Genomic DNA, 22,740 nt, shown 5'->3' on the forward strand with positions numbered 1-22,740 from the left:
AATATGATCAACAAAATAGTTTAATTTGGAAGATTCATTCATTATTCTCTGAATTCAAATCTATTCAGGAAACAGTGGCCAGATAGATAAAAAAATAACAATTGTAATATGGAATATTTCAAAAATTAGCGTTTTTTATGCAACCACCTTTATGAATAGTTCAGCTAAAATTCATCATCGTTCCCCATACTGAAATATTCTTACTCAACTCATAATGAAACAATGAAATAATAAGAATGCTCTTTCGTTGAATTACCGAGTGATTTAGAAATCTGAACGATAGGACAATTTTGATAAAACTTGAATTCGATGTTTTTATTATTATCCAGGCTGTTCCATCAAGAGCATTGATATATCAAAATAAATCGATGAATGGACTGAGTGGAGATCTCCTGCAACATTTAACGCAAAAATTCTTGTTTTACTATAATAACGTTGATATTTGCCTAAATAGGCATATTGTATTCTTTTGAAGAATTAAGACTTCGATAGAAAATATGAATAAAGCCAAAAACGGTTGATTCTATGTCTTGTAAATGGTAAAACAATATTATCCAAGTCGATAAAGCATTGATTTTTACATATTAAGCTTTTAATTTGTTTGTTTATAAATAAAATAGTTTAGACATGAATACAATATAATATTCACATACCTAACTATTTAAAGGTTCATAAAGTCTGTTTGATTGTATTTATCAGGAAAATTTAAATTTCTTAGAAGTTTTCAACCTGTTTTTGAGTTAAATTATCATTTCATAACCAAATTTTGAAAAATCGGATAAAGAAAATTGATAGAAAATAAATCTGTTTGTCAGTTTTTTCAGTGCTACTCTTTTTACCAAAATTATTCAAAAAGCTATCCACTAGTTGGGACCCCTCCGTCCCCCTCGTCACACATCGTCACAAATCCGTGAATACCCCCCTCCCCCTAAAATGCTACGTCATTTATGGACGACCCCTATGAACCCCGATGGTTCAAATTGGTCGGGGGTGGACGGTATTAAGGGCCCATTCACAAATTTCATAACGCTAAAGGGGGTGAGTGGGTGTCCTAACGATGTTACGGCCCATACAAAAACTGAAAAATATTCATACAAAAAGCGTTACAAGGGGGTGGGTGGGTGTCCGAAATGGCCAATTTCAGCGTTATGAAATAAATGAATGAGCCCTAGGGTCCTAAAGCCCTGTCCTAATTTTAGTACCAAACTCTTAAGTTTCCTCAGCTATCATTTTTGTATAAAGAATATGCTTTCAAACGGTATAAAGCTAGCACATACTTTAAATGTGACTCTAATTATACCTATATGAGTTACATTAATGTAAGGTATCTGCTAAGCATTGAAGTGTCGCCTTTACTCACAGAGGAGAGGATCGATAAAGAAAAATCAATCATGCGACTTACGCCTTTATTCCAGCACACGCTGGAATTCTGTTTATCGCTCAACATATTTAATTCACCAAAAGTGGCTTTGGAGCTGCTCATAATCACGATTATTCCAATGGGGCTCTGCACTGTTTTGATTTAGTATGGGATTTTGACGTTTACTGGCCTTGTTGTATACTAATTTTATGGAAGAGTGAGTGAGAAGGAATGATTTTTGTGCAGAGCCCTATTAGCTCTGTTGGGCTTGCCTTAAGGCAAATTTAACCTTCCAGTCGTCGCGTGGTTGACCACCGTCAGAGCCACCACGCTGCTGTTGTGATCGAAATGGCGAGGTTTTTTCACCAGTGTTGTACAAAATACTACACGCGACGACTGAAGTGTTAAATCGACTATTGATAGCTTAATAGGGTCCTAAAGCCATGTCCCAATTTTAGTGCCAAACGCTTAAGTTTAGGCCAATAACACATGTTTACTCAATTTTCTAATGTTTTCCGTTGGTTTGAACCCCAAAAACATTTTTTAGGATTTTGTCACACCCGTTGGCTTAAACTCAAATTTTGGGTGTATTTTGTTTTCCGTGTCCCTTCCGAAATGTCAGGTAGGAACAACCCCAGTGTTAAAACTAAAACCCCTGTGGTGTTTTTGTCGACTAAGCGAACGTCAAACATGATCTTAAGTGTCAAGGTTCATTTATGGAACCAATTTTTAAATTAAAGTTTAAACATGATATAGCCGTTATTTGAGCGGGAAAAATTGCTCAAGTAGTTGCAGTAAGATGCTCTTTCGTGTTATTGAACAAAAACAAGGTTTCGTTTAAAATTTTAGGACCCAATTCGATAAAAACGGTTTGCATTGAATAGGCATCTTTTAAATGTTTGCCTAGATATATCCTTAATTCGAATGGAAATTTCGAAAATTTCCTTCGCAAGTGCAAGCCACCCCTAACGGTTTGATGTTTGTGTGCGTGAAAAGCGGTTGGAAGGAGTTTTTCTTTGGTTTGTGCGTCCAAAATCTTTGCGATGGCGGATCCCATACAGCGGGTCAGCGAGTCAAACAGATGAAAATCTAATAAACAGCTCATCCCGGATCAAAGTCGATTATATGATGTGTAAACTATTGAATCGGTGTTGATTATTTGCAGCTCTTCGATGCATCGCCTCAACCTCGTTTGAAAAATCATTCAGAGAATTCAAAATGCATGCATGCAGAAATTTTGAACCCTATTCATCTCAGCTCTGGAGAGAGAACTACTTTATCGACAATTCTAAAAATAACTTGACAGCGGGACATTCTCCAAAGTCGCCTGAACGTTTGTGCCCAAATATGAAACGGGGGACTTATTTGGACAAGTTGAGAAATTCAAGATTTCTATGATAGGTATGAATAAGGTAACTGCATTTGAAAAAAAACTCGCCACGGACTTGGGGCCCATTCACAAATTTCATACAGGGTTTGTTCAGAAATTTCATAACGCTGAAAATGAAAATTTCTGGCACCAAACCAACCCCGTCGTAACGCTTTTCATAAGAATGTTTTACCAATTTTTTCATAGTATTTACCTGAAACGTAAAGCGCTCAAGTAAAATTTCTCTATACCAAAGTAATTTTGACAGCTGATTCAGCATGAGCGAAATGTCACTTTTACTTGCGGAATAATTGAGTGGCACATTTTTCCGTTCGGAAAAGTGACAGCTCCCTTTGATTTGTACGGCAGGCGTTACTGACGTTATGAAATCAGCTCTACTTCTCAGCAGCGTACAGCTAAAGTAATTTCGGTAGCGGAATCATTCCTTTACCGTTTCTTGTCCTATCCTTTTGCACAGTACTTATGATCAGCGTACCGGCCATTTGTATGAACTGTAACGTCATGAGGACACTCACCCACCCCCTTGAGCGTTATGAATATTGTGAATGGGCCCAAAGCTGGTGGGTGTCCTTAAGATGTTACAGCTCAATCAAAATTCGAAAAACATTCATACAAAATGCGAAACGAGAGGTTGGTTGGTTGGTTGTCAAAAATGGTAATTTTTGTCATTTTGGTCGCTTTATGAAATTTGTGAATAAACCCTAAGGACTTAAAAAGTAAATAACTCTCAAGTAAAATTTCTGCTTTTTACTTAATAATTTTAACAGCTGATCCAGTATCAGCGAAATGTCACCTTTACTTGTGGAATAATTGAGCGACACATTTTTCCGTACGGAATAGTGACAGCTCTGATTTTCATGATAAGCATAACGGACGTTATAAAATCAGCTCTACTTATCAGCTGCGAACTAGGGACAGTGTACCAGTTATGGCTATAGTGGTTCCCTATTTGGCCATAGGGCTTGCTCATATATTTCATAACGCTAAAATGGGCCATTTTGGATAAACACCCACCCCCTCGTGACGCTTTTTGTATTAATAATCTACAATTTTTGTATGATCCGTAACAACGTTAGGACACCCACCCACCCCCTAAAGCCAAGTACGGACCTGAAACGTAAATCACTCAAGTAAAATTTCTCCTTTTTACCAGAGTAATTTTGACAGCTGATTCAGTATGAGCGAAATGTCTTTTACTTGCGGAATAATTGAGCGGCACATTTTTCCGTTCGGAAAAGTGACAGCTCCCTTTGATTTGTACGACAGGCATTACCGACGTTATGAAAACAGATCTACTTCTCAGCTGCGTTCAGCTAAAGTAATTTTGGTAGCGGAATCATTCCTTGACCGTTTCTTGTCCTATCCTTTTGCACGGTACTTATGATCAGCGTACCGGCCATAAAGCGTTAAAAAAATTGTGAATAGGCCCATATGTGTCTTCTCGAAAACATTCACATTTTGAATATTTTTAAATGTTTCAACATCAAGATAAATTTGATACCAAACTACTTAAACACACAGAATAATTAAATATTTTAGGATAATAAAATTATCATGTATGGCGAAATAGGGAACCTTTATGTCCATAACTGGTACACCTATCATACTCAAGTAATTTCGATTGAAAAATTATTTCTTGACCGTTTCTTGTCCTATCCTTTTGCACAGTACTTATCAAGGCTGGTTCATTGTACCAGGTCCGTCCCACTCGGGCTCATATTGGGTACCACTTCTAGTACTGCATTTGGTCCCTCGGTAGTGCAAAAGGTACCCAAGTTTGACAGATCGCAGTACACTTCTCGCGGCATTCTAGATTACCTTTTATGAGCCATAACATTTTGGGCAACTGCAAGGGACATGGAGGTCTTTAGTTTGTCTTTGATTGTACTCTGTAGCCAGATTAAGGTGGTCACATTTGGTGAATGTGGCTGGGAGGCCATCTTTAACTTGCTGGCCGTTTTGTTTACAAACATTTCTGCCTGTCCTGGACCACGCTCAAACTGAAGCTATCCGTGCTGCCAATAGTGAGAACGAAATAGTTAAAAAGAGGACATTAGGATCTGAACCCGCCTTGGTACTTATGAACAGCATACTGCTCATAGTCCATTTTATGAAACGACAACACTGATGATATTGCTGTTACTTTCACACGTTACGACACCGCCTTCTGTCAAAATTTCATTCATAATATATGCGATCAGCTGTTCAAATACGTGTCGTAAAATGGACTATTGCCCATTGCACGGTGACGTCATCATGGAATCGCTCTCTTTCCCTCCTTCGGGAAATCTGAGAACAACGGTGCCAGTACCTGTCAAAGTTTACAGGTATTGGCACCAATGTTTTCAAGTTTTATTCAAAAGCGAAGGAGAGCGAGTTTCACCGTGAAATGCCTAATAGACCAATCCAGTTGCCTGCGTAGTAGTGCAATGTTGACAAAATTTTCTTTGTTTGCTGTGAGAACTGTTACAACATTGCTTTTGTTTGCTGTGAGAATGCAAATGTAAACAGAATTGCTGCAAAACATGTACTTCCTTGTTGGACTGACGTTGACCGAAAGTTCAATGACGTCAAACAAACATCGATACGTTTTCATTCTGAGGAAAGCAACTTGTGTGAGATTGATTGTGCGTTGGTATTCGTGGCAGTTTGCTTGGAGACCTCTATTTGTACACAATCGCCAGTGACCTTAAGTTTTGAATCGTTCTTTGTGCTCACTGAAGCAATTTGGGCACAAAGTGATGATAATCCATAGCATAGTCTGGCACCACTGCTCCGGGGTGTTTGGCTGTTGGTGCGATTAGGTCGATTTTACGACCCCGATGAGTGTTTTTGACAACAGTAGTTGTACCTTGCGTCAGCAGCGGTGACGTTCTCGTAAACGGATGGACAGAAAAGAACACAGTCCATCATTCTCAATCAAAAATCGTCGTCGGAATTCTCGTCTATAGAGCCAGTGATCAATCAAAACGTCTCCTAGCGATGGGATGCATCTGATCGCAGCGGAGGCAACGGGAAAACGGACCGTGTGATCGGGCGATAGGTTCCAGCGCCAAACCAGAAGACATCCCGACAGCCACCATGTCGACAGAAGTGGATTTATTAAAACTGCCGGCCTTATTGGTGCTATTGCTGGTGCATTCACTTTACGAGCTGTTTCTGCGGCTTCTGCTGGGTTTCAGCTGGGCTCGAAGGAAGCTTGGCACCGTGCAGAGAAGACTGGTCCTACACAACGAAACAGAAGCGGAATATTCCACCCAGCAAATGCGCTTCGAGGACGATGTAATTCAGTATGACGTTCGCGGTTTGGACAAGATTCCTTCGCATTTGGTGGTGATGCTCGGTCCAGAGCAACCGGACTATAAGCAGCTGGCTAGATTCATTTCCTGGTCCATGGCCGCCGGCGTGGGACACGTTAGCTTCTACGATCATCGCGGTGAGTGATTGGGATTTGATTAGTTTAGTTTTGTTGCTCTCTGTTATCTCACCTTTTGACTTCTTCACTATCACGTGTGCATGTGTTGTGACTGGATGTTATTATAATAAAATGTGACTTAGACTAACCACTGATGGCTCACCAGTCTATGGCTAAGCTAGGGGGCATGAGGCGAAAAGGCCGATTCTATTTCAAATTAATTTTCTACTGTTGAACTCAGCATGGTACCACGGAGCAAGTGTACTTCAAAATATTTGTTATTTATGCTTCATTACAAAAAGCATATACAGTGTACATATACCGCATATACCGATTTTGGCAACAAGGTATGAACTTTATGTTGCCAAATTCGAGAATTTCATTTAGCTTCCACTACCCATCATAAATACGTACTCACTAAAAAAGCATTGCCACACTCTTTTGAATATTGAATCATTGAATAGCATTCGGAATGATGGCAAACGGGGTAATGGGGGTTTGTACTTGAAGTCGTTTTGGAAAATAATTGATGATCCTAATGGTAGTGATCATTTACCCATTCAAATTTTCATTCACAATCCTCTCCGTGGGCAATTGGTCCAGAACCTTAAGTTCATGATTTGACGAAAAATGTAAATTGGAATAAATTTTCAGACTTGGTTTCTTCTGCTTTGAATAAATTTGATTATTCGCGTTCACCTCTTCAAAATTATGATAGTTTTTCACAAATTTTAATTGAATGTTTATATAAATCAAAATGTAAGCAAATAAAATTGGGACTAGCGAAAAGTAAACATATTCCGTTTTGGTGGGATAACGATTGTACGATTGCATTGCAAAATAAATCAAATGCTTTTAAACAATTTAGGCGTTCAGGATCAAGGGAGCATTATATTTTTATTGCAAAACTGAAGCTCAGTTTACTCGAGCAACTAAATTTAAAAAACGAAATTATTGGAGAAATTTTATTGAAAATCTTGATCCTGAAACTTCCTTATCTAAATTATGGTCTGTTGTCCGAAATTTGAGAAATTACAATATACCTTCTACATCTGTTCTGGAATATTCAGAATCTGTTTAACTATTTGTTAAAATTATAATGAGTTCGTCACTTACCGGTCTTGTCGGATTAAACCGCTGGAATGGCCTCCACAAAGCCCAGACCTCAACCCAGAATTTATGGGCGATTCTCAGGCGATGCCAGGGTTGACAAAACTGGTGTTACCAACAAAAATAATTATTTTGAGGCCTTGGAGCGCGCCTGGAAAGAACTAGAACCACAACACCTACAAAACCTGGTGAAAAGCATGCCGAAGCGCCTCCAGCAAGTCGTTAAGGCCAAAGGAGGACACATTAACCATTAAATTGCTTTTTATTTTTCTTAAATCATCTTTTCTGGGGTCAAGAAGGAAGTGGGCACTTTATATAGTCACTATTTTTTTTTCAATACAAATTGATTTTCTTTTTCTTTAAGTAAAACTCATTTTTTATCAAATTTTCGTAAGTGCAACTTTAAAAGAATATCAAAAATAAAATATCAAAAAAGATTTAAGTGTGTTAACTTTAATTTGAACCAAATAAATGAGGGAAATTCGAATACTGGTAAGGTGGGCACTTTATTTTGCCTATCAGTGTATCCATGACAGCCTAATTATAGTAGAACATGCATTTGGTCTCAAATCTCTTAGCGAAAACCATTTTTACAAACTGGGACCATTTTCGTAATCTAAGTCAGAAATTTTCATATAGCGTTAAACGCCTAGAGGTATGCAACGCCCTACACATGTTCCGTAGTTCATTCAATTTTTTTCGATTTATACTCCACTATCAAAGTTACCCCAAAACAGAAAACCGACTTTCGATTCTATGAAAAATAATATATCCATTCAGAATACCGTTAATTTGAACGGTACCTCATGCAAAATATAAATGGTAATTCTTTGAAACAGCATGCATAAATATTGAAGTTGTATTCGAAAAAACTATCAAAGTTACCCCGTTTTACGGTACCGGTCTAATCAGCGTCTTGTAGATGGTTAACTTCGTGCGATGGCGAACTTTGCTCGATCGCAGAACGCTCCGGAGTCCATTCGCAATAAGGTTTTTTTTACGGGTGGCTTATTGGGCCTACACCAACACTCCTGTCTCGCCGGAGCGTCATCGTGCCAGCTCTGTTTAACGTCCCAACTAACACTAGGATGATCGCGCTGATGGGGCTACCACCTAGGATTCGGCTGTGCGCGATTCAGCATTCAGCACAGACGCTCGAGATGTACCTTCTCAATCTAGCTGATGTCAGAAGGACAACAGTGCCCAGGCTGCACTACCAGCTAAGTACGCAACCCTTAGCTGGCGGTCTTTGTCACCGTCTGACCCGTGGCAGCGTGAGGTAGGAACTTGTGAGGACCAGAGCTGTGTTAAACGCTCCTTCCTAGTTGTCGACTCACCGTTTGGCTGCCCCTGGAGGATTCCATTAATATTTCAAGAAACATGCAAATGTGCTTCTGAACAGCCAGCTTAAGGTCATGGAAAGAACCCGTTAAAAAATCGTCAGAAACTCTCGAAAAGAATCACAGATTTCCTTCAGGTATCCTCGCAGGAATCTTCTGAAGGTATCACCAAAACATTTCTTCAAAAGTCCTGCTGATACATTCTAGTGGATTCGGCAAATGGTTTGAGTGCCTCCTAACACCTCTAATAATTTACCAGGTCTCAAAGAATCTTTGGGATCGACTGAAAGCTGGTGAAATTTGCCAAGGCTAAACCAAAAATAAGCACGCGTATTTATACCTCTTTGAACGGCCTTACGTGCATTTTCAAGCAAAGCAAGAAAGTCATTTCCCTAAATACCAGTACCCGAATGACATTTCCCCGAGGACCTGGGGTCGAATCCCATCCCCGAGATAGTGACTTAAGACGTAAGAGTTATAGTGACGTTAGTCGTTAATCTTGAGATGAACTAGTCCAACATCTCGTTAATAAAGATTTTGAAAATCAAGCAATGCTAACCAACAAAATGACATTGAAAGTATTTTATCACTTTGCGTTTAAAAGTTGAACAAATTAAGTTACATTTTTAAATATTTGTAATGTAAAAACTGCTACTCAATTATGTTGCTTATGTACGAAAACAAGCGAGGTGACAACTTTCTCACATTTGTTCATCTATCAAGAATAACGTTCATTCAAAATAGCTTCGCGGACCCTCTGAGATGTCGTCGCGGCCCCTTAGGGGTCCGCGGACCACCGGTTGAGAAACACTGCTCTATTGCGATGGTCACTTGCGATGTCGTTAAAACGCGCTTCGACTGTGAAGGAATTCAAATAATATAATATTATTAATATTGTTTCTAGGCCTCATTTAAAACACCAATCATTTACTATTTTTAGGTTTTTTGAAGCGCAATGCCTACCTGATAAAAAACTTCGCCAAGCGGCAGCCCTTCGCCAAGACCGATCAGATAGTGTGGACTCATCAGCTGAAAAAGGGCACGGTCCCTCTGCGGAACGGCTACCACCGACTCGTGGTCGTTAGTTGCTTCTCCCCGGAGGACGGTAAACGGAGCGTAGTGCAGACCGCACGAGCAATCAGCGATCAACTGACAACGGGTTCCGTTGCTTCCCCTTCGGATATCACCGCAGAACTGGTGGACCAACGACTGCAGGATCAGTTCCACCACATACCGGATCCGGAGCTGGCCGTTTACTTTGGTTCGGTGTGTTCCACCTATGGGATGCTACCGTGGCAGATTCGGCTGACGGAGTTCCTTCCCCTGGGAGCGCGAATGCAGGATGTGAAACCTAGTCATTTCGTAAGCTGTCTGTATCGATTTGCCAAATGCGAGCAACGGTTTGGAAAGTGATCCGGTCGCTGTACTCTTCATCGGTTACTCTCATCCATCGTTCCCCCCCACGTCGATTATACCGTAAAATGGTTATCTATTTGTAAATATTGCGTCTGATTCAGAGGTTTGAATGGTCTGATCACGTTGCCCCAATCCCCAATAATGGTAATCCACTAGTGAGAATTCGTTTAAGACATACCTACATTAAAGCTAAGTGCATTTCTGGATGCATACAAAGTCAGGAACTATCCATCGTAGATTTTAAGAGTGAAGGGAATGAAACATGTTACGACGAACGCGAATAAGTATACATCATTTCCGTGTAATTGATGGTATAGCTGAATAAAGTGAATATGAATCAATGAACTACCTAGATGTTGTTTTTTTTTGTTATTAGATAGCAGGGTGTCTGCTCATGATTTTGTTTTAATTTCCACGAAAACCAAGAATGCTTTTGAAATGATCTGCAATAAGTCATTAAAGTCAGATGAAAACAATACGAAAATACTCTATTCGAACTTAAGTCTTTCCCTTAAAATGGGATTCAGAAGTATAGTGCTCGTATCAAAAGAATTTCTCTGGATATCATTTTGAGCATGAGCATTAGCCTGAAATATTTAGATCTTGTGCACAATTTCGAATATCAAGGCTCATAATTCGATAGTTTCATTCATTCAATGTAATAGTGGATGCTAGCTTTTTGAGAATCAGTTTTTTTTTCAAAACCGAGTCATTTTTGGAGAAAATTGACACATTTTCTTTTTTTGCTCTTCATAAAGTATTTTGTATTCATTTTAGCATGCGATAAACTTAACATCGAATATTATTAGATTTCAAACAAAAAGATTTCATGAATAGTGTTCAAACTTTTGTTGAATCCACTACAGTAGGATTCCGTTTTTGGCACCCCCCGATTTTGGCAACAAAATAGATCCGTTTTTGGCAACATTTTTCAATATTATTAAAATTTTTATTTTTCTGTAAATATTATTGTGTCATTTGTTTTAGTCATTTGAAAAAGCATTCCAGAGTTTAATTTTCGCCGATATTTCTCAGAATGTCACCAATTCTCGGAGCACCGTATGAGCTTATTTAATTATAGATGGCCATATAGTCGTACCGTTTCATGAAGTCATTAATCTCTATGAGTTTCTACTAGTATCAGCTAGAGCTCCAAGATCTTTTCTCAGGCATTCACGCTTTATGACCAGCCCACTTGAGTATGCCGGTAGACAATTAAGTAAAAGTCAGTTTTCTTCAGATTTGGAACAGCTTTTCTCAACAAAGCCACATTGATATAAGAGGAACAAAAAGTCTAAAAACACACAGAGTTTTCATCTACAATTTTGTTTCGCCATTTCAGCTCACTGTTCTTTTTATTGTAGAATTACATGCATTGCTTATGGAAAACATACTATAGCAAAAGAAGCAAATCACTTTTTTAATAAACGACCTAACATTGTATTCCAGTATTACTCATGCTAGAGTATACTACGTTCCATATCAAAATTTAATTCAAGTATGCCTGCCGCATGAAATTATCAAAATGTTCCTTTAGGTGACCTTTAGAAGATTCTGGAGAATCTTTACGTTTTTTGACTCCTATGTTTTTAATATGAGCTTCTGAGAGTTTTCAGCGAACTAGTAGAAATACTGAGCGAAATTTGGGAATTTCTTCTTCTTCTACTTCTTGGCATTACGTCCTCAGTGGGACAGAGCCTGCTTCTCAGCTTAGTGTTCTTATGAACACTTCCACAGTTACTAACTGAGAGCTTTCTTTGCCAAAGTTAACATTTTCGCGTATATCGTGTGTCAGGTACGATGATACTCTATGTCCAGGGAAGTCAAGGAAATTTCCATTACGAAAAGATTCTGGACCGAACGGGAATCGAACCCAGACATCTTCAGCATGGCTTTGCTTTGTAGCCGCGGATTCTAACCACTCGGCTAAGGAAGGTCTATCGGATATTACTTAGGCGTTTCTTGCTGGAACCTGAGAATGTATATTGTGGATGCTGTGCAAAATCTGTCGATTCCTTGTAAACTCTTAAGATTTCTAAGGCAGCCTGTGAATTTTTAGAGGAATACTGAGGATTCTTAATTGTATTTTGAATATTTTTGGTAAGATCTTGAGGATTCCGAATAGGTTTCCAGCGGAATGTGAGGATTGCTAGTGGCACTCTGGAAAGTCCCTATGAACTTTTAAGAATTTAGATCGGAAACTTGAGAATTTTCAGCAATATCGCAGTTGAATCTTGAAAGTTTAAGCGCTATCTTCAAAATTAGTAGCAAGCACTTGGGTAGATGTGAATTCCTATCTGGCTCCTAAGTAAGCTCCAAAGAATTCTAAGCAAAATTATGTGGATTCCTAGCAAGCTAGTTTAGAATGCAAACGGGTTCTATACCATTTTGTAATAATTTTCAGAGGAATTTTTCATTCATATTTAAAAGACAATATACACCGTCTTAAACCAAAGGCTACACTTATATTATACAACGGACACACGGAACAACCATTCATTTAACATGAAGAATTTTAGTTTGACGCAAAGATTCCTCCGACAGGGGCGAACCTCCACGAAATCGAACCTACGCTCCGTAGTACAATACGCCTAAACGATTGACGCCGCTAGCCTCACGGCTACGAAGCCCACATTTCTATGGGAAATCCTTGCTTAGTCAAATTGTCAAATTTTACGCTTGGGATTAAAATAAAAACCGTTTTTTCTATAAGTTTATTTAACTAGAATCATTCAGTTTTGTAACACCTAGAACTTTTTTTTGTAAATACACTTCCAATGAAATTTCTGTATTCTTACACTAGTTTGAGGAATTGTTCTGTTCTTGAACAAAGGTCACTTATGCGATTATTGTTTTTACATGAACTAGGTATACAAATAGTATACATATAGTTTACAAAACATCATTGAAGATATTTCAGCTATAAAAAGTGTGTAGAACGCAAAAAAAATATGACGGATCTTCATAGTCCTATCCTACGGAAATCTACTTCGAAATGGACCGTTCGAAAGTCTGGCCATCATTTGATTCCATAATTATGATGGAACAAAGTCAAAATGATATTTTTGAAAATAAAAAAATGGGTTCCGATTTTGGCACGGTTCCGTTTTTGGCAACTGAAAACTTCGACTTTGTTGCCAAAAACGGAATCCCACTGTATTTTATGAACTAGCAACAAAGTGCCCTGTTGCAATTCAACTCAACGGTGTGAAAGTAGGCCTTTGCCAAAACGACCAATGAGAAGTGGTCTTTTTTGACAGGCAATTGGTTTCGTTTTTGTACTTCTACGTGACACGTCTTGTCTTAGCTTCCGTACAAGGTCAAGCAACAGCATGCAACGGGAGAATAAAAATGAACGAACGAATTTGAAGACAAACTTAATATTTATTCAAGAACAATTGTATTCTTATTAATTCTTCTACTAAAATGGTTGGCTGTAAATAAAAGCAGTTTCTTCCCGATGTCGATATCTAATTTCTCATTTTTTCGTCCATCATGTTCGTACAACTCTAAAATCAGGACGCAACGTCAAATTTGAGATGCGTTCATGGATTTTCAAGTTGGTCTTCACTCTTTAATGTTTCATTGGTGTGCTCTCGGACCACAGACATAAGAAATGTTTCCTCGTTAGCTATCCTGATGCAGGTGTAAAAGTGTCGCGAGTAAATTATCGAATTAGCTTCTAATTTTGATTATGTTGTTTGAGATCATAGTTGAATCTGTGGAAAACATAATATAACAAGTTTGAAAATGTTTTTATGGGTCATCTATTTAAAAAAAATAATAGACCATTTCCGTGAAAAAAATTTATTGGCTTATATGCTTTCTGTCAATTTACTGAACAAACTTCACTAAGGAACCGATATGTTTCGGAGCCTTTAACTGTAAGAAAACAATGAAAAACTTGCGGCACGTTAGTGCACCCCTCGGTCCCCTACAATTTGTTTCACCTCGAAAAAATGCAGACCCCTTTTTCCCCTATGGTTTTGCCACCACGTTGTGGTGAATTTACGATCAGCTGGCATGACCAGATGATTTTTGTTTATGTTTTCATTCATCATAATGGGCTCCGTTGCGGTTTCGCTCCCTCCTTCCTTCACGGCTCCTGAAGTCTCCGTAATCACCGCGGAAACCACCTTCACCGCTTTGGCCGGTTATGACCGCACCCGGCGAACACTACACGGTTCTGTAACGAAAGGATTGTAGTCGACAGATGCCTGATCTCTCTGTTTTGTTCCGACGAGGATTGAAGGGATTGAATATGTCGGAAGATTCCCGCCTAGAGGCAGCAACAGCCGCTCAAAATTTCCTTGCGCGGCTGTTGCTGCCTTAAGGCGAAAATCTTCCGGATCAACAGCCAACAGATAGATTAAGGCATGAATAGTAAAAAATAGCCTCTAATAGAACTAGCGGTACCGTAACTGCTGGGTGGATGAGAGATTTGTTGTTAGGGGGTGGTTTTGAATTTTAAATCTGTGGAGGAAAATATATTTTCCTAAAGGAAGACTTGTATCGGGTTGGAGTTGGAACTGTGATTCAGAACGAGTTGCGCCAGTTCCAACCTGGTAAAAAACGTTTGTATGCGTAGTGTCGGTGGCGCTCCTGTTTGGGGCGCCCTGACCGGGATCACGGTCAGTTTGAGCGCGCACCTGATTTGACGTTTGCAAATCTAAACAAGCATCCCAATGCAGGGGTGGAATCGAAAAACTGTTGCAAAATCACCACGCTGATACCCATAGGGTTGAACAAACTGTGCCGCATCTCGAATTATTTTTCAAAATGTGGTGAGTATCCATGTTTTCAAAAACTTGTAAGAAAATCGGGAGTGCATATAAACAAAATCTGAAAGCGCTAATATTCATAAAAAATGATTGTCTTTCGAAGAAAAATACAAAAACTGGTGGTTATATCTGACGGAAATGGTCTATTACCTTCCATGCACTCAAATGGGATTATCGTTTGTCCGGGAACACGAATAGTCGTTTTTACCTGTTTTTACGACAAAATAGAACAAAATAACGAATAGGTAGGTATGCAACTCAAACGAATTATCGCAAAGAACACATTTTTGGAAAAGGTGAAGCATTCTGAATAAGGCAGCGTCCATTTATTACGTAACACTGAAATTGAGAATTTGAAAAATTTTGACCCCTCCCTCCGTCTGTAATGCTTTTTGTATGAAAAAATATTTTTTTTTTGTATGAGCCGTAACGCTTGAGCCAACTTCCCCTCCCCCTTGAGCGTTACGTTATTTATGGACGGCGCATAAGGAATGTTCGGAGAAGAGTACATACACTATCCGTCATAAATACGGACTCACTGAAATAAGTATTGCAACACTCAGCTGAATATTGAATCACCCTGAAAAGTTTAGCATCACCTCAAAACATGTTATTTCACATTGCTATATCTCGAGATCCTTACGACTGGGAAAGAAGCGATCTTCAGCAAAGTTGTTCAGGGGATCAAGGACATCCGGAAAAAGAACAGTTTATTTCGCGATTTTGCCGCTAGGTATGCAAAACCGAGCATTTCAAACTAGTTCTAGCTTGTGATCCATAAGAGATAGAAAGTTCGGGTCTTCGCAGGGTGGCCAGTGAATTTCTGATTTCAAATTCCCGGTTTTCTCCCGGTTATTTCCCGGTATTTTAAAAATTTTCCCGGTCGTAAATAATGGATAAAAATCCTTATTTTGAAAAAAAAAACCGAAACAGATTATTTGAAAACTGTAAAAGCTGACCTGCAGAATTGGTCATTTGCAATTTTTCGATTTTTTAAACAACCGATTGTAATAAAGTCTTTTCGACATGTGGTTCCTCAAGCGATTAACAACGTTTTTCAGACTAGGTTTGAATTAAAGGGGCTTGTTGCCATTCCGGTGTTATAGCTCAGTGCCTGTAGGTTTATTTTTGTATTACCAAGTAGTAAATTGAACTTCAGAACATATTTTTCATATTTTCTGGTAGGTTCAAAAATTAAAACAGTTCAACAAAGGCGATGATTAAAGCAAGAAATCAACAATTCATACCTAGTCTAAAGCAGGCAAAAAATGCTCTGCAAACTTCTACATTATGTTAAAATCTACAAAAATTTTCAGAACAGATATTGTTATATATAAGTTCTAATGACTTTTGTACGGTACACCACTGAGTTATCGAATCGAAAATCGATTCAGGTTATTCCTGAAAAATATTCACACAAGAACAATGCTAGCAAAGAAATTGACTAACTGCCAATTTAAAAAAAAATCCTGATAAATGCCTGATAATAAATGGGTAACAGGGGCATTGATTTTTTTCGCGGCCGAATTGTCTGAAACTTTGCAATAAGAAGCAGTTCAATACGACGCATATTGTGGCCGAATATGAACTCAGTAGTTAAAAAAAAAAAAAAAAAAAAAAAATGAAAAGTGCCAAGAATGTGAACCGGCTCCCTACCCGACTGATTTCATATCCAGTTCAAATCTAAAGATTATTGTTCATTTTAGTTGCTTGATATACGATTTATCAATAAATTTTTTGATGAAATCAGTTGATTATACTCGAGATCCTCAAGCAAACTATTTTTCCAGTTGCAAGGACATGGCCAAGGTATTTCTCGGTCATACACCAATATGAAGCATTTTCCCGGTAGTAATTGAAATTCCCGTATATTTCCCGGTTTTCTCCCGGTGATATGAAATTCCCGCATATTTCCCGGTTTTCCCGATTTCCCGGTTCGCTGGTCACCCTGTCTTCGGCAAAGTTTCTCAGGGGTTCAAGGACATCCGGTTTAAACAGTTAGACAAACAGTTTAATTCACAATTTTGCCACTAGTTGGCGCTAGTGAGCATGTAAAATTTAGCATTTCAAACTAGTACTAGCTTATGATTCACAAGAGATAGAAAGTTCGAGTCTTCGGCAAAGTTCCTCAGTGGATCAAGGACATCCGGAAAGCAAATAGTTTAGTTCGCGGTTTTGCCGCTAGACGGCGTAAAATCTAATATTGAGCATTTCAAACTAGTTCTAGCTTTTGATCCACAAGAGATAGCAAGTTCGAGTCTTCGGCAAAGTTGTCCAGAAGGTAAGGACATCCGGAAGACGAACAGTTTTGTTGAAGATTTCGCCGCTAGGTGGCGCTAGTGAGCATGTAATATTGAGCATTTTAAACAAGTTCTAGCTTGCGATCCACAAGAGATAGAAAGTTCGAGTCTTCGGCATAGTTGTTCAGAAGGTCAAGGACATCCGGAACACAAACAGTTTGGTTTGGCGCTAGTGAGCATTTCAAACTAGTTCAACATTAAGTGAATCAGACCTGAATCACTTGAATATTAAGTGAACCAAACCTGAAGTACTTGAATATGAAATGAATCAGACATGAACCACTTTAAAATGAGTAAATAAGCTCTGAAGTACTGAGACGTGAATTCAAATAAACCATAATAATTGAATAACGAGACGAAACAAACCGGAATGATTGTAGTCTGGGTGTATGACACCTGAAACAATGGATCAATGCATGAGTTCATTTTTTGACGTTTGAGCGGTGCCGTGTTATTTACGTGACCATGGCAACGAGTGAATCCGGCACCGCTCAAACGTCAAATTAGTGAACTCGTGCATCGGTCCATTGAATATGAAGTAACTGAGACACGATTCACTTGAATAAGAAGATGAATTTTGATATCAGATGAATATGAATGAACTGATAGATGTGAATCACTTGAATATGAGCTTATCAAAAATGAAACATTTGGGAATAAAGTGAATCGGACCTGAATCATTTTAATATAAAATGAATCAGTACTGCATTCTTCAACAATAAAGTGTCACATGAAATGAATCATTTGGATATAAAGCGAATCATATCTGAATAAATTGAACAAGAAGTTAATCGGTCCTGAATTACTTGCATATGAAGTGAATATTACATTAAACACCTGACTATGAAGAGAATCAAACATGAATCACATGAAATAATTCTCACCTACCCAGATAGCAGTAGCGGTAAAGGCGCAGCTATTCAGTATGTCCATGCTGAGTGTCGTGGGTTCGAATCCCGCTGGTCGATGATCTTTTCGTAAAGGAAATTTTCTCGATTCCCAGGGCATAGGTATCTTCGTACCTGCCACACGATATACACATGCAAAAATGATCAATCGGCATAGAAAGCTCTCAGTTAATAACTGTGGAAGTGCTCATAAGAACACTAATCTGAGAAGCAGGCTTTGTCCCAGTGGGGACGTAACGCCAGAAATAAGAAGATTCTCATCCGAAACACTTGAATATGAAGTGAATTGGACATGAGTCTCTTGGATATGGAGCTAATCAAATCTGAAACACTTGAATATAAAGTGAATGAGACCTGAATGCCTTAAATTTACTTCAAAAATCAAACATCAATCACTTGGATATTGAACTAATCAAACCTGAAACACGTACATAAAGTGATTCAAGCATAAATCACTTGAAAATTAAGTGAATCAGCCCTAACCTGCTTGAACATCAAGTCATACCAGCAGTGTTGATCAGAATCATTTCCCCGAAATTCGAATTGTGAAGCCATGAACTGTTATAACTGTGCGTTGTATTCCTGAGATGGAAGGGGAGGTGGTTGGGCTTGAGTGTTGCACATGGGATCCGACAGTTTCGATCTCGGTAGGCCGCAATTCAAGTTTCGGTGAAATGATTCGCACTCACTCACTCACTCATCTCATTTCACCGAAACTTGAATTGTGGCTCTCTGGGATCAAAATTGATCGATTTTGTGTGCAGTACTCAAGCTTAACCATCTGCTTTTCTATCTTAGGAGGATAGAGCATGGTTGTAGTAGTTCGTGGCTTCGTAGTTCGGAAAATGTTATTTTCGGGGAAATGAGTCTGAGCAACACTACATACCAGTAGAAGTGGGAAATTCTAGATGAATCAAACCTGAACTACTTGAATATCAAGTAATTCGTACTTGAAATAGGTGAATATGAAGTGCTTCAGACCTGCAGCACTTCAATATAAAGCGATCAAACCTGAATCACTTGAATATGGAGCGAATCCGACATGTATCACTTGGATATGAAGCGAATCAAACATAAATCACTGGAAATAAATCCTAAATCTTTAGAATATGAAATCAATCAGACCTGAATCACTTGTACATAGAGTCAATCAAACTTGAAACATTTGAAAATGAAGTGAATCACTTGAAATCATTTGAACATCAATGAATCAAACCTAAAACATTCGAATATGAGTGAATCAGATAAGAATCACTAGGATATGGAGCAAACTAAATCACTTGAATATTAAATGAATCAATTCTGAATCACTTAATAATAAAGTGAATCTGACGTGAAACACTTGCGGGTATGGAGAGAACTAAACTTGAATCTATTGAATATAAAATGAATCAAACAGATATCAATCACTTGGATATGAAGTCAATCAAACTTGAACCATGAAGAGATTCTGACTTAAATAATTTGAATATGATGCAGAGTTGCGCAATATCAATCATATCAGCTGATGGCTGATGTCCTAAAACTATCAATATCAGTTGCGAACTATCAATATCACTTTGATCTGACAACCATCAGCAGTGATGCGACATCGCACTCTAGATCATAATCACTGCAGAATGAGTGATCACGTGGTAGTTATCCACGCTATTTAAGTTTTTCAGCGACCAACACACAGTTTCAATCTATCTGCAGCACTATCATGAATATCGTACTGACTGATAAATTGCCATTTTATTTACTCAATTTAAGACTAAACTTAACCCATCAGTGATATCCATGCTATATCATCATCAATGCTCTGGTGATGGAGTAGACAGCATGATGTTGATGTGATCAGAATTGTATCGCAGTCGGCCTTTACAAATCAGCAAATTTCAAGCGTTGATAGTGACAGCGAGCAACTCTGATATGATGAATATGAGTCCCGACTGAGTCACTCGCACATGGAGTAAGTCATACCAGAATCACTAGAATATGAATCAGATATGATACACTTGAATATACATTTGAGCGGACCTGAATCACTTTAATTTAATATGATTCCGTCACTTGAAGTCAGTTGAAGTGATTAACTTCCAAATGCCAAAGGATTTCTGAACAGCATTCTGGAAATTCTATCTTATCAAATTCATAATGTTTAGGTACAGTCATCACTCCAGAGTAAACTGTTTCCTGGATGCCCTTGACTTTCCGAACAACTTTGTTGAAGACTCAAACTTTCTATCTCATCTGGCTCAAAAGATAGAATTTGTTTCATATATTTAATTAAATATGCGTACTAGTGCAACATATTGGCAAAATTAGGAACCAAAAAAATTGATATTTGGATGTCCTTTACTTTATTTCTGTTCTTTACTTGCCGAAGACTCGAATTTTCTATCTCTTGTGGATCACAAGCTAGAACTTGTTTAACATGCTCAATATTACATGCTCACTAGCGCCACCTAGCGGCGAAATCTACAACAAAACTGTTCGTCTTCCGGATGTCCTTGACCTTATGAACAACTTTGCCGAAGACTCGAACTTTTTATCTCTTGTGGATCACAAGCTAGAACTAGTACAAAATGCTCAGTTTTACATGCTCACTAGCGCCAAAATCTTCAACAAAACTGTTCGCTTTCCGGATGTCCTTGAACTCCTAGCAACTTTGCCGAAGAATCGAACTTTCTATCTCTAATGGATCACAAGCTAGAACTAGTTCAAATTGCTCAATTTTGCATGCTCACTAGCGCTACCTAGCGGCAAAATCGCGAACCAAACTGTTTGCTTTCCGGATGTCCTTGATCCCCTGAACAACTTTGCTGAAGATCGCTTCTTTGCAAGTCTTAAGGATCTCGAGATATAACAATGTGAAATAACCTGTTTTGAGGTGATGCTAAACTTTTTGGGGGTGATTCATTATTCAGCTGAGTGTTGCAATACTTATTTTAGTGAATCCGTATTTATGATGGGTAGTGTTTATCCTGGTCCTTTCAGTATCAGGTTCCAGAAATGAAATTCTCTGAGATTTCCAGGTTTTTTCAGGTTTAAAGAAAAACAATTCCCGGTACTAGATATTCTCCAAAATACATACATGATTAACAAATAGTTCAAAGCACCTAAATTAAAAAAAAAGATAAATTTCAATGTTCGTATTTTTTATTTAACAAACAAATATTTTATTATCAGTTTGTTTGAAACATGTAAACAACATTATAAAAATAAATACAAATTTGATGATTTTTATTTGATTTCTTCAAAAAAAAAAAAAAAAAATATTCTAACCAAATGATCTGGAAGTGCCTTAAATCATCAAAATCAGATATGAAGAAAATATGCTATTCTTAAGGGACAAAACCTTCTGAATTACGGACATCAGTGATACACCCAAAAAATTTCTTTAGAGGGCGTTTTGTATTTTTCAAGATGATACCTTGGAGAAAACGGGTCTGGTAGCTTTTGATTGTATAAGAATAAGAATTTTAAATACCTCTCGCCTGAAAAAAACAAACCAAACATGTACCAGAATGAGACCATACATAAATTTCTATAAGAATGATTTTTTAGAGTCATTTGACATTACGAAAAGTATTACTGCTTGTTTTACTGTGGATTTCTTTCACATAAAACTCCAAGGATGTCTTCAGGAGTTTGTTTTGTGATTTTTCAATAACTTTCTTTAAAAGACATAAAGCTTCTTCAAAATTCATTTAGTTATTTGCCGAAGAAATCTAAAAAAAATCCATTCATGCTTGCAGAGATATCTCCAGGGAAATGTCAAGGATTTGTGTCAATTTTTTTGGAGGATATTTTGAGAAAAATCCGCGTGGAATTTGTAGAGAAAAAAAAAGGTGAGTTCCAAGTATGCCTTGATGATTTCCTACGAGGATCTCTGAAAGAATTCCTTGATGAAATACTTCTTGGGATTTTCTTGATAATATAACTGAACAACACTCGAATCTTTGTATAATGTCCTACAAAACTTTGTGAAGAAACTCGGAGAGACTCCCTGCATAAATTCAAGTATGAATAATTAGAAAAATACCTGTAAGAATGGCTGTAGTAATAACTGATGTGGAACCTTGAATGAAGTTTTCAAGAGTCCTTGGAGTTTGGAAATATTTTTTGAAAAATTATTAGAAAACTCCACAGAAGAGAGAGAAATTTTGAGGAACTTAAGAAGAAATACCAGATCGATTTTTTGAGAAATTCTTGGAAAAGTTTATAAAAGATTTCATTGAATAATGCGTGGAGGAATTTTCTGAGTAATTTCTGAAAGTAATCGAGGATGATTTTTAATTAAAGAATCCCTATAAAAAATGAAAAAAATCAGCGTAGGAGTTTTAATAGGGTTTCATGGAAAAATATCAAAATGAAGAAGACACCTTTGTGGAACTACTGAAGAAGAAACCTTTGTGGAACTACTTTCTGGGACGTAATGCCAGAAAGAAGAATATCTCTAGTAGCGTTTTGATAGCGGCGCAGCCGAAAAATTTTCTGATTGAAAAGATTTTCTGTCACAAAGAGGACATATTCTATCCTATATTACTGATTTAAAATAATTTCCCTGATCATGGCTGAAATTCCCTGAGAATTCCAGGTTTTTCCAGGTTGAACAAAATTCCCTGATAATTCCAGGTTTTTCCAGGTAGTAGACATCCTGAGTATACTTACCATAGGATTACCAAAACGGCTGTCATCATTCTCAGAAATTGATTCTCCATCAACAACGTCTAGG

At 37.9% G+C, this 22,740-nt stretch overlaps 1 protein-coding gene across 1 annotated transcript; it reads left to right on the top strand.

Moving 5' to 3' along the window:
* Positions 1 to 5,587: 5,587 nt before the first annotated feature.
* LOC5580031 (dehydrodolichyl diphosphate synthase complex subunit nus1) lies at positions 5,588 to 10,383 on the top strand. The gene is made up of 2 exons (XM_001653865.2): positions 5,588 to 6,186; positions 9,556 to 10,383. The coding sequence occupies exons 1-2, from the start codon at positions 5,832 to 5,834 to the stop codon at positions 10,026 to 10,028; spliced, it is 828 nt and encodes a 275-aa protein (XP_001653915.2). The 5' UTR covers positions 5,588 to 5,831; the 3' UTR covers positions 10,029 to 10,383.
* The last annotated feature ends 12,357 nt before the right edge of the window (positions 10,384 to 22,740 follow it).

Source organism: Aedes aegypti, chromosome 1 (genome assembly GCF_002204515.2).
Source record: "Aedes aegypti strain LVP_AGWG chromosome 1, AaegL5.0 Primary Assembly, whole genome shotgun sequence".
In the NCBI taxonomy this organism is placed as follows: domain Eukaryota; kingdom Metazoa; phylum Arthropoda; class Insecta; order Diptera; family Culicidae; genus Aedes; species Aedes aegypti.

What these genes read in the sequence shown, in the direction of transcription:
- LOC5580031 (XM_001653865.2), top strand. Translation starts at nt 5,832, where the DNA reads ATGTCGACAGAAGTGGATTTATTAAAACTGCCGGCCTTATTGGTGCTA. An exon ending in TAGCTTCTACGATCATCGCG is followed by an intron (nt 6,187 to 9,555) that starts GTGAGTGATTGG and finishes TACTATTTTTAG; the next exon opens with GTTTTTTGAAGCGCAATGCC.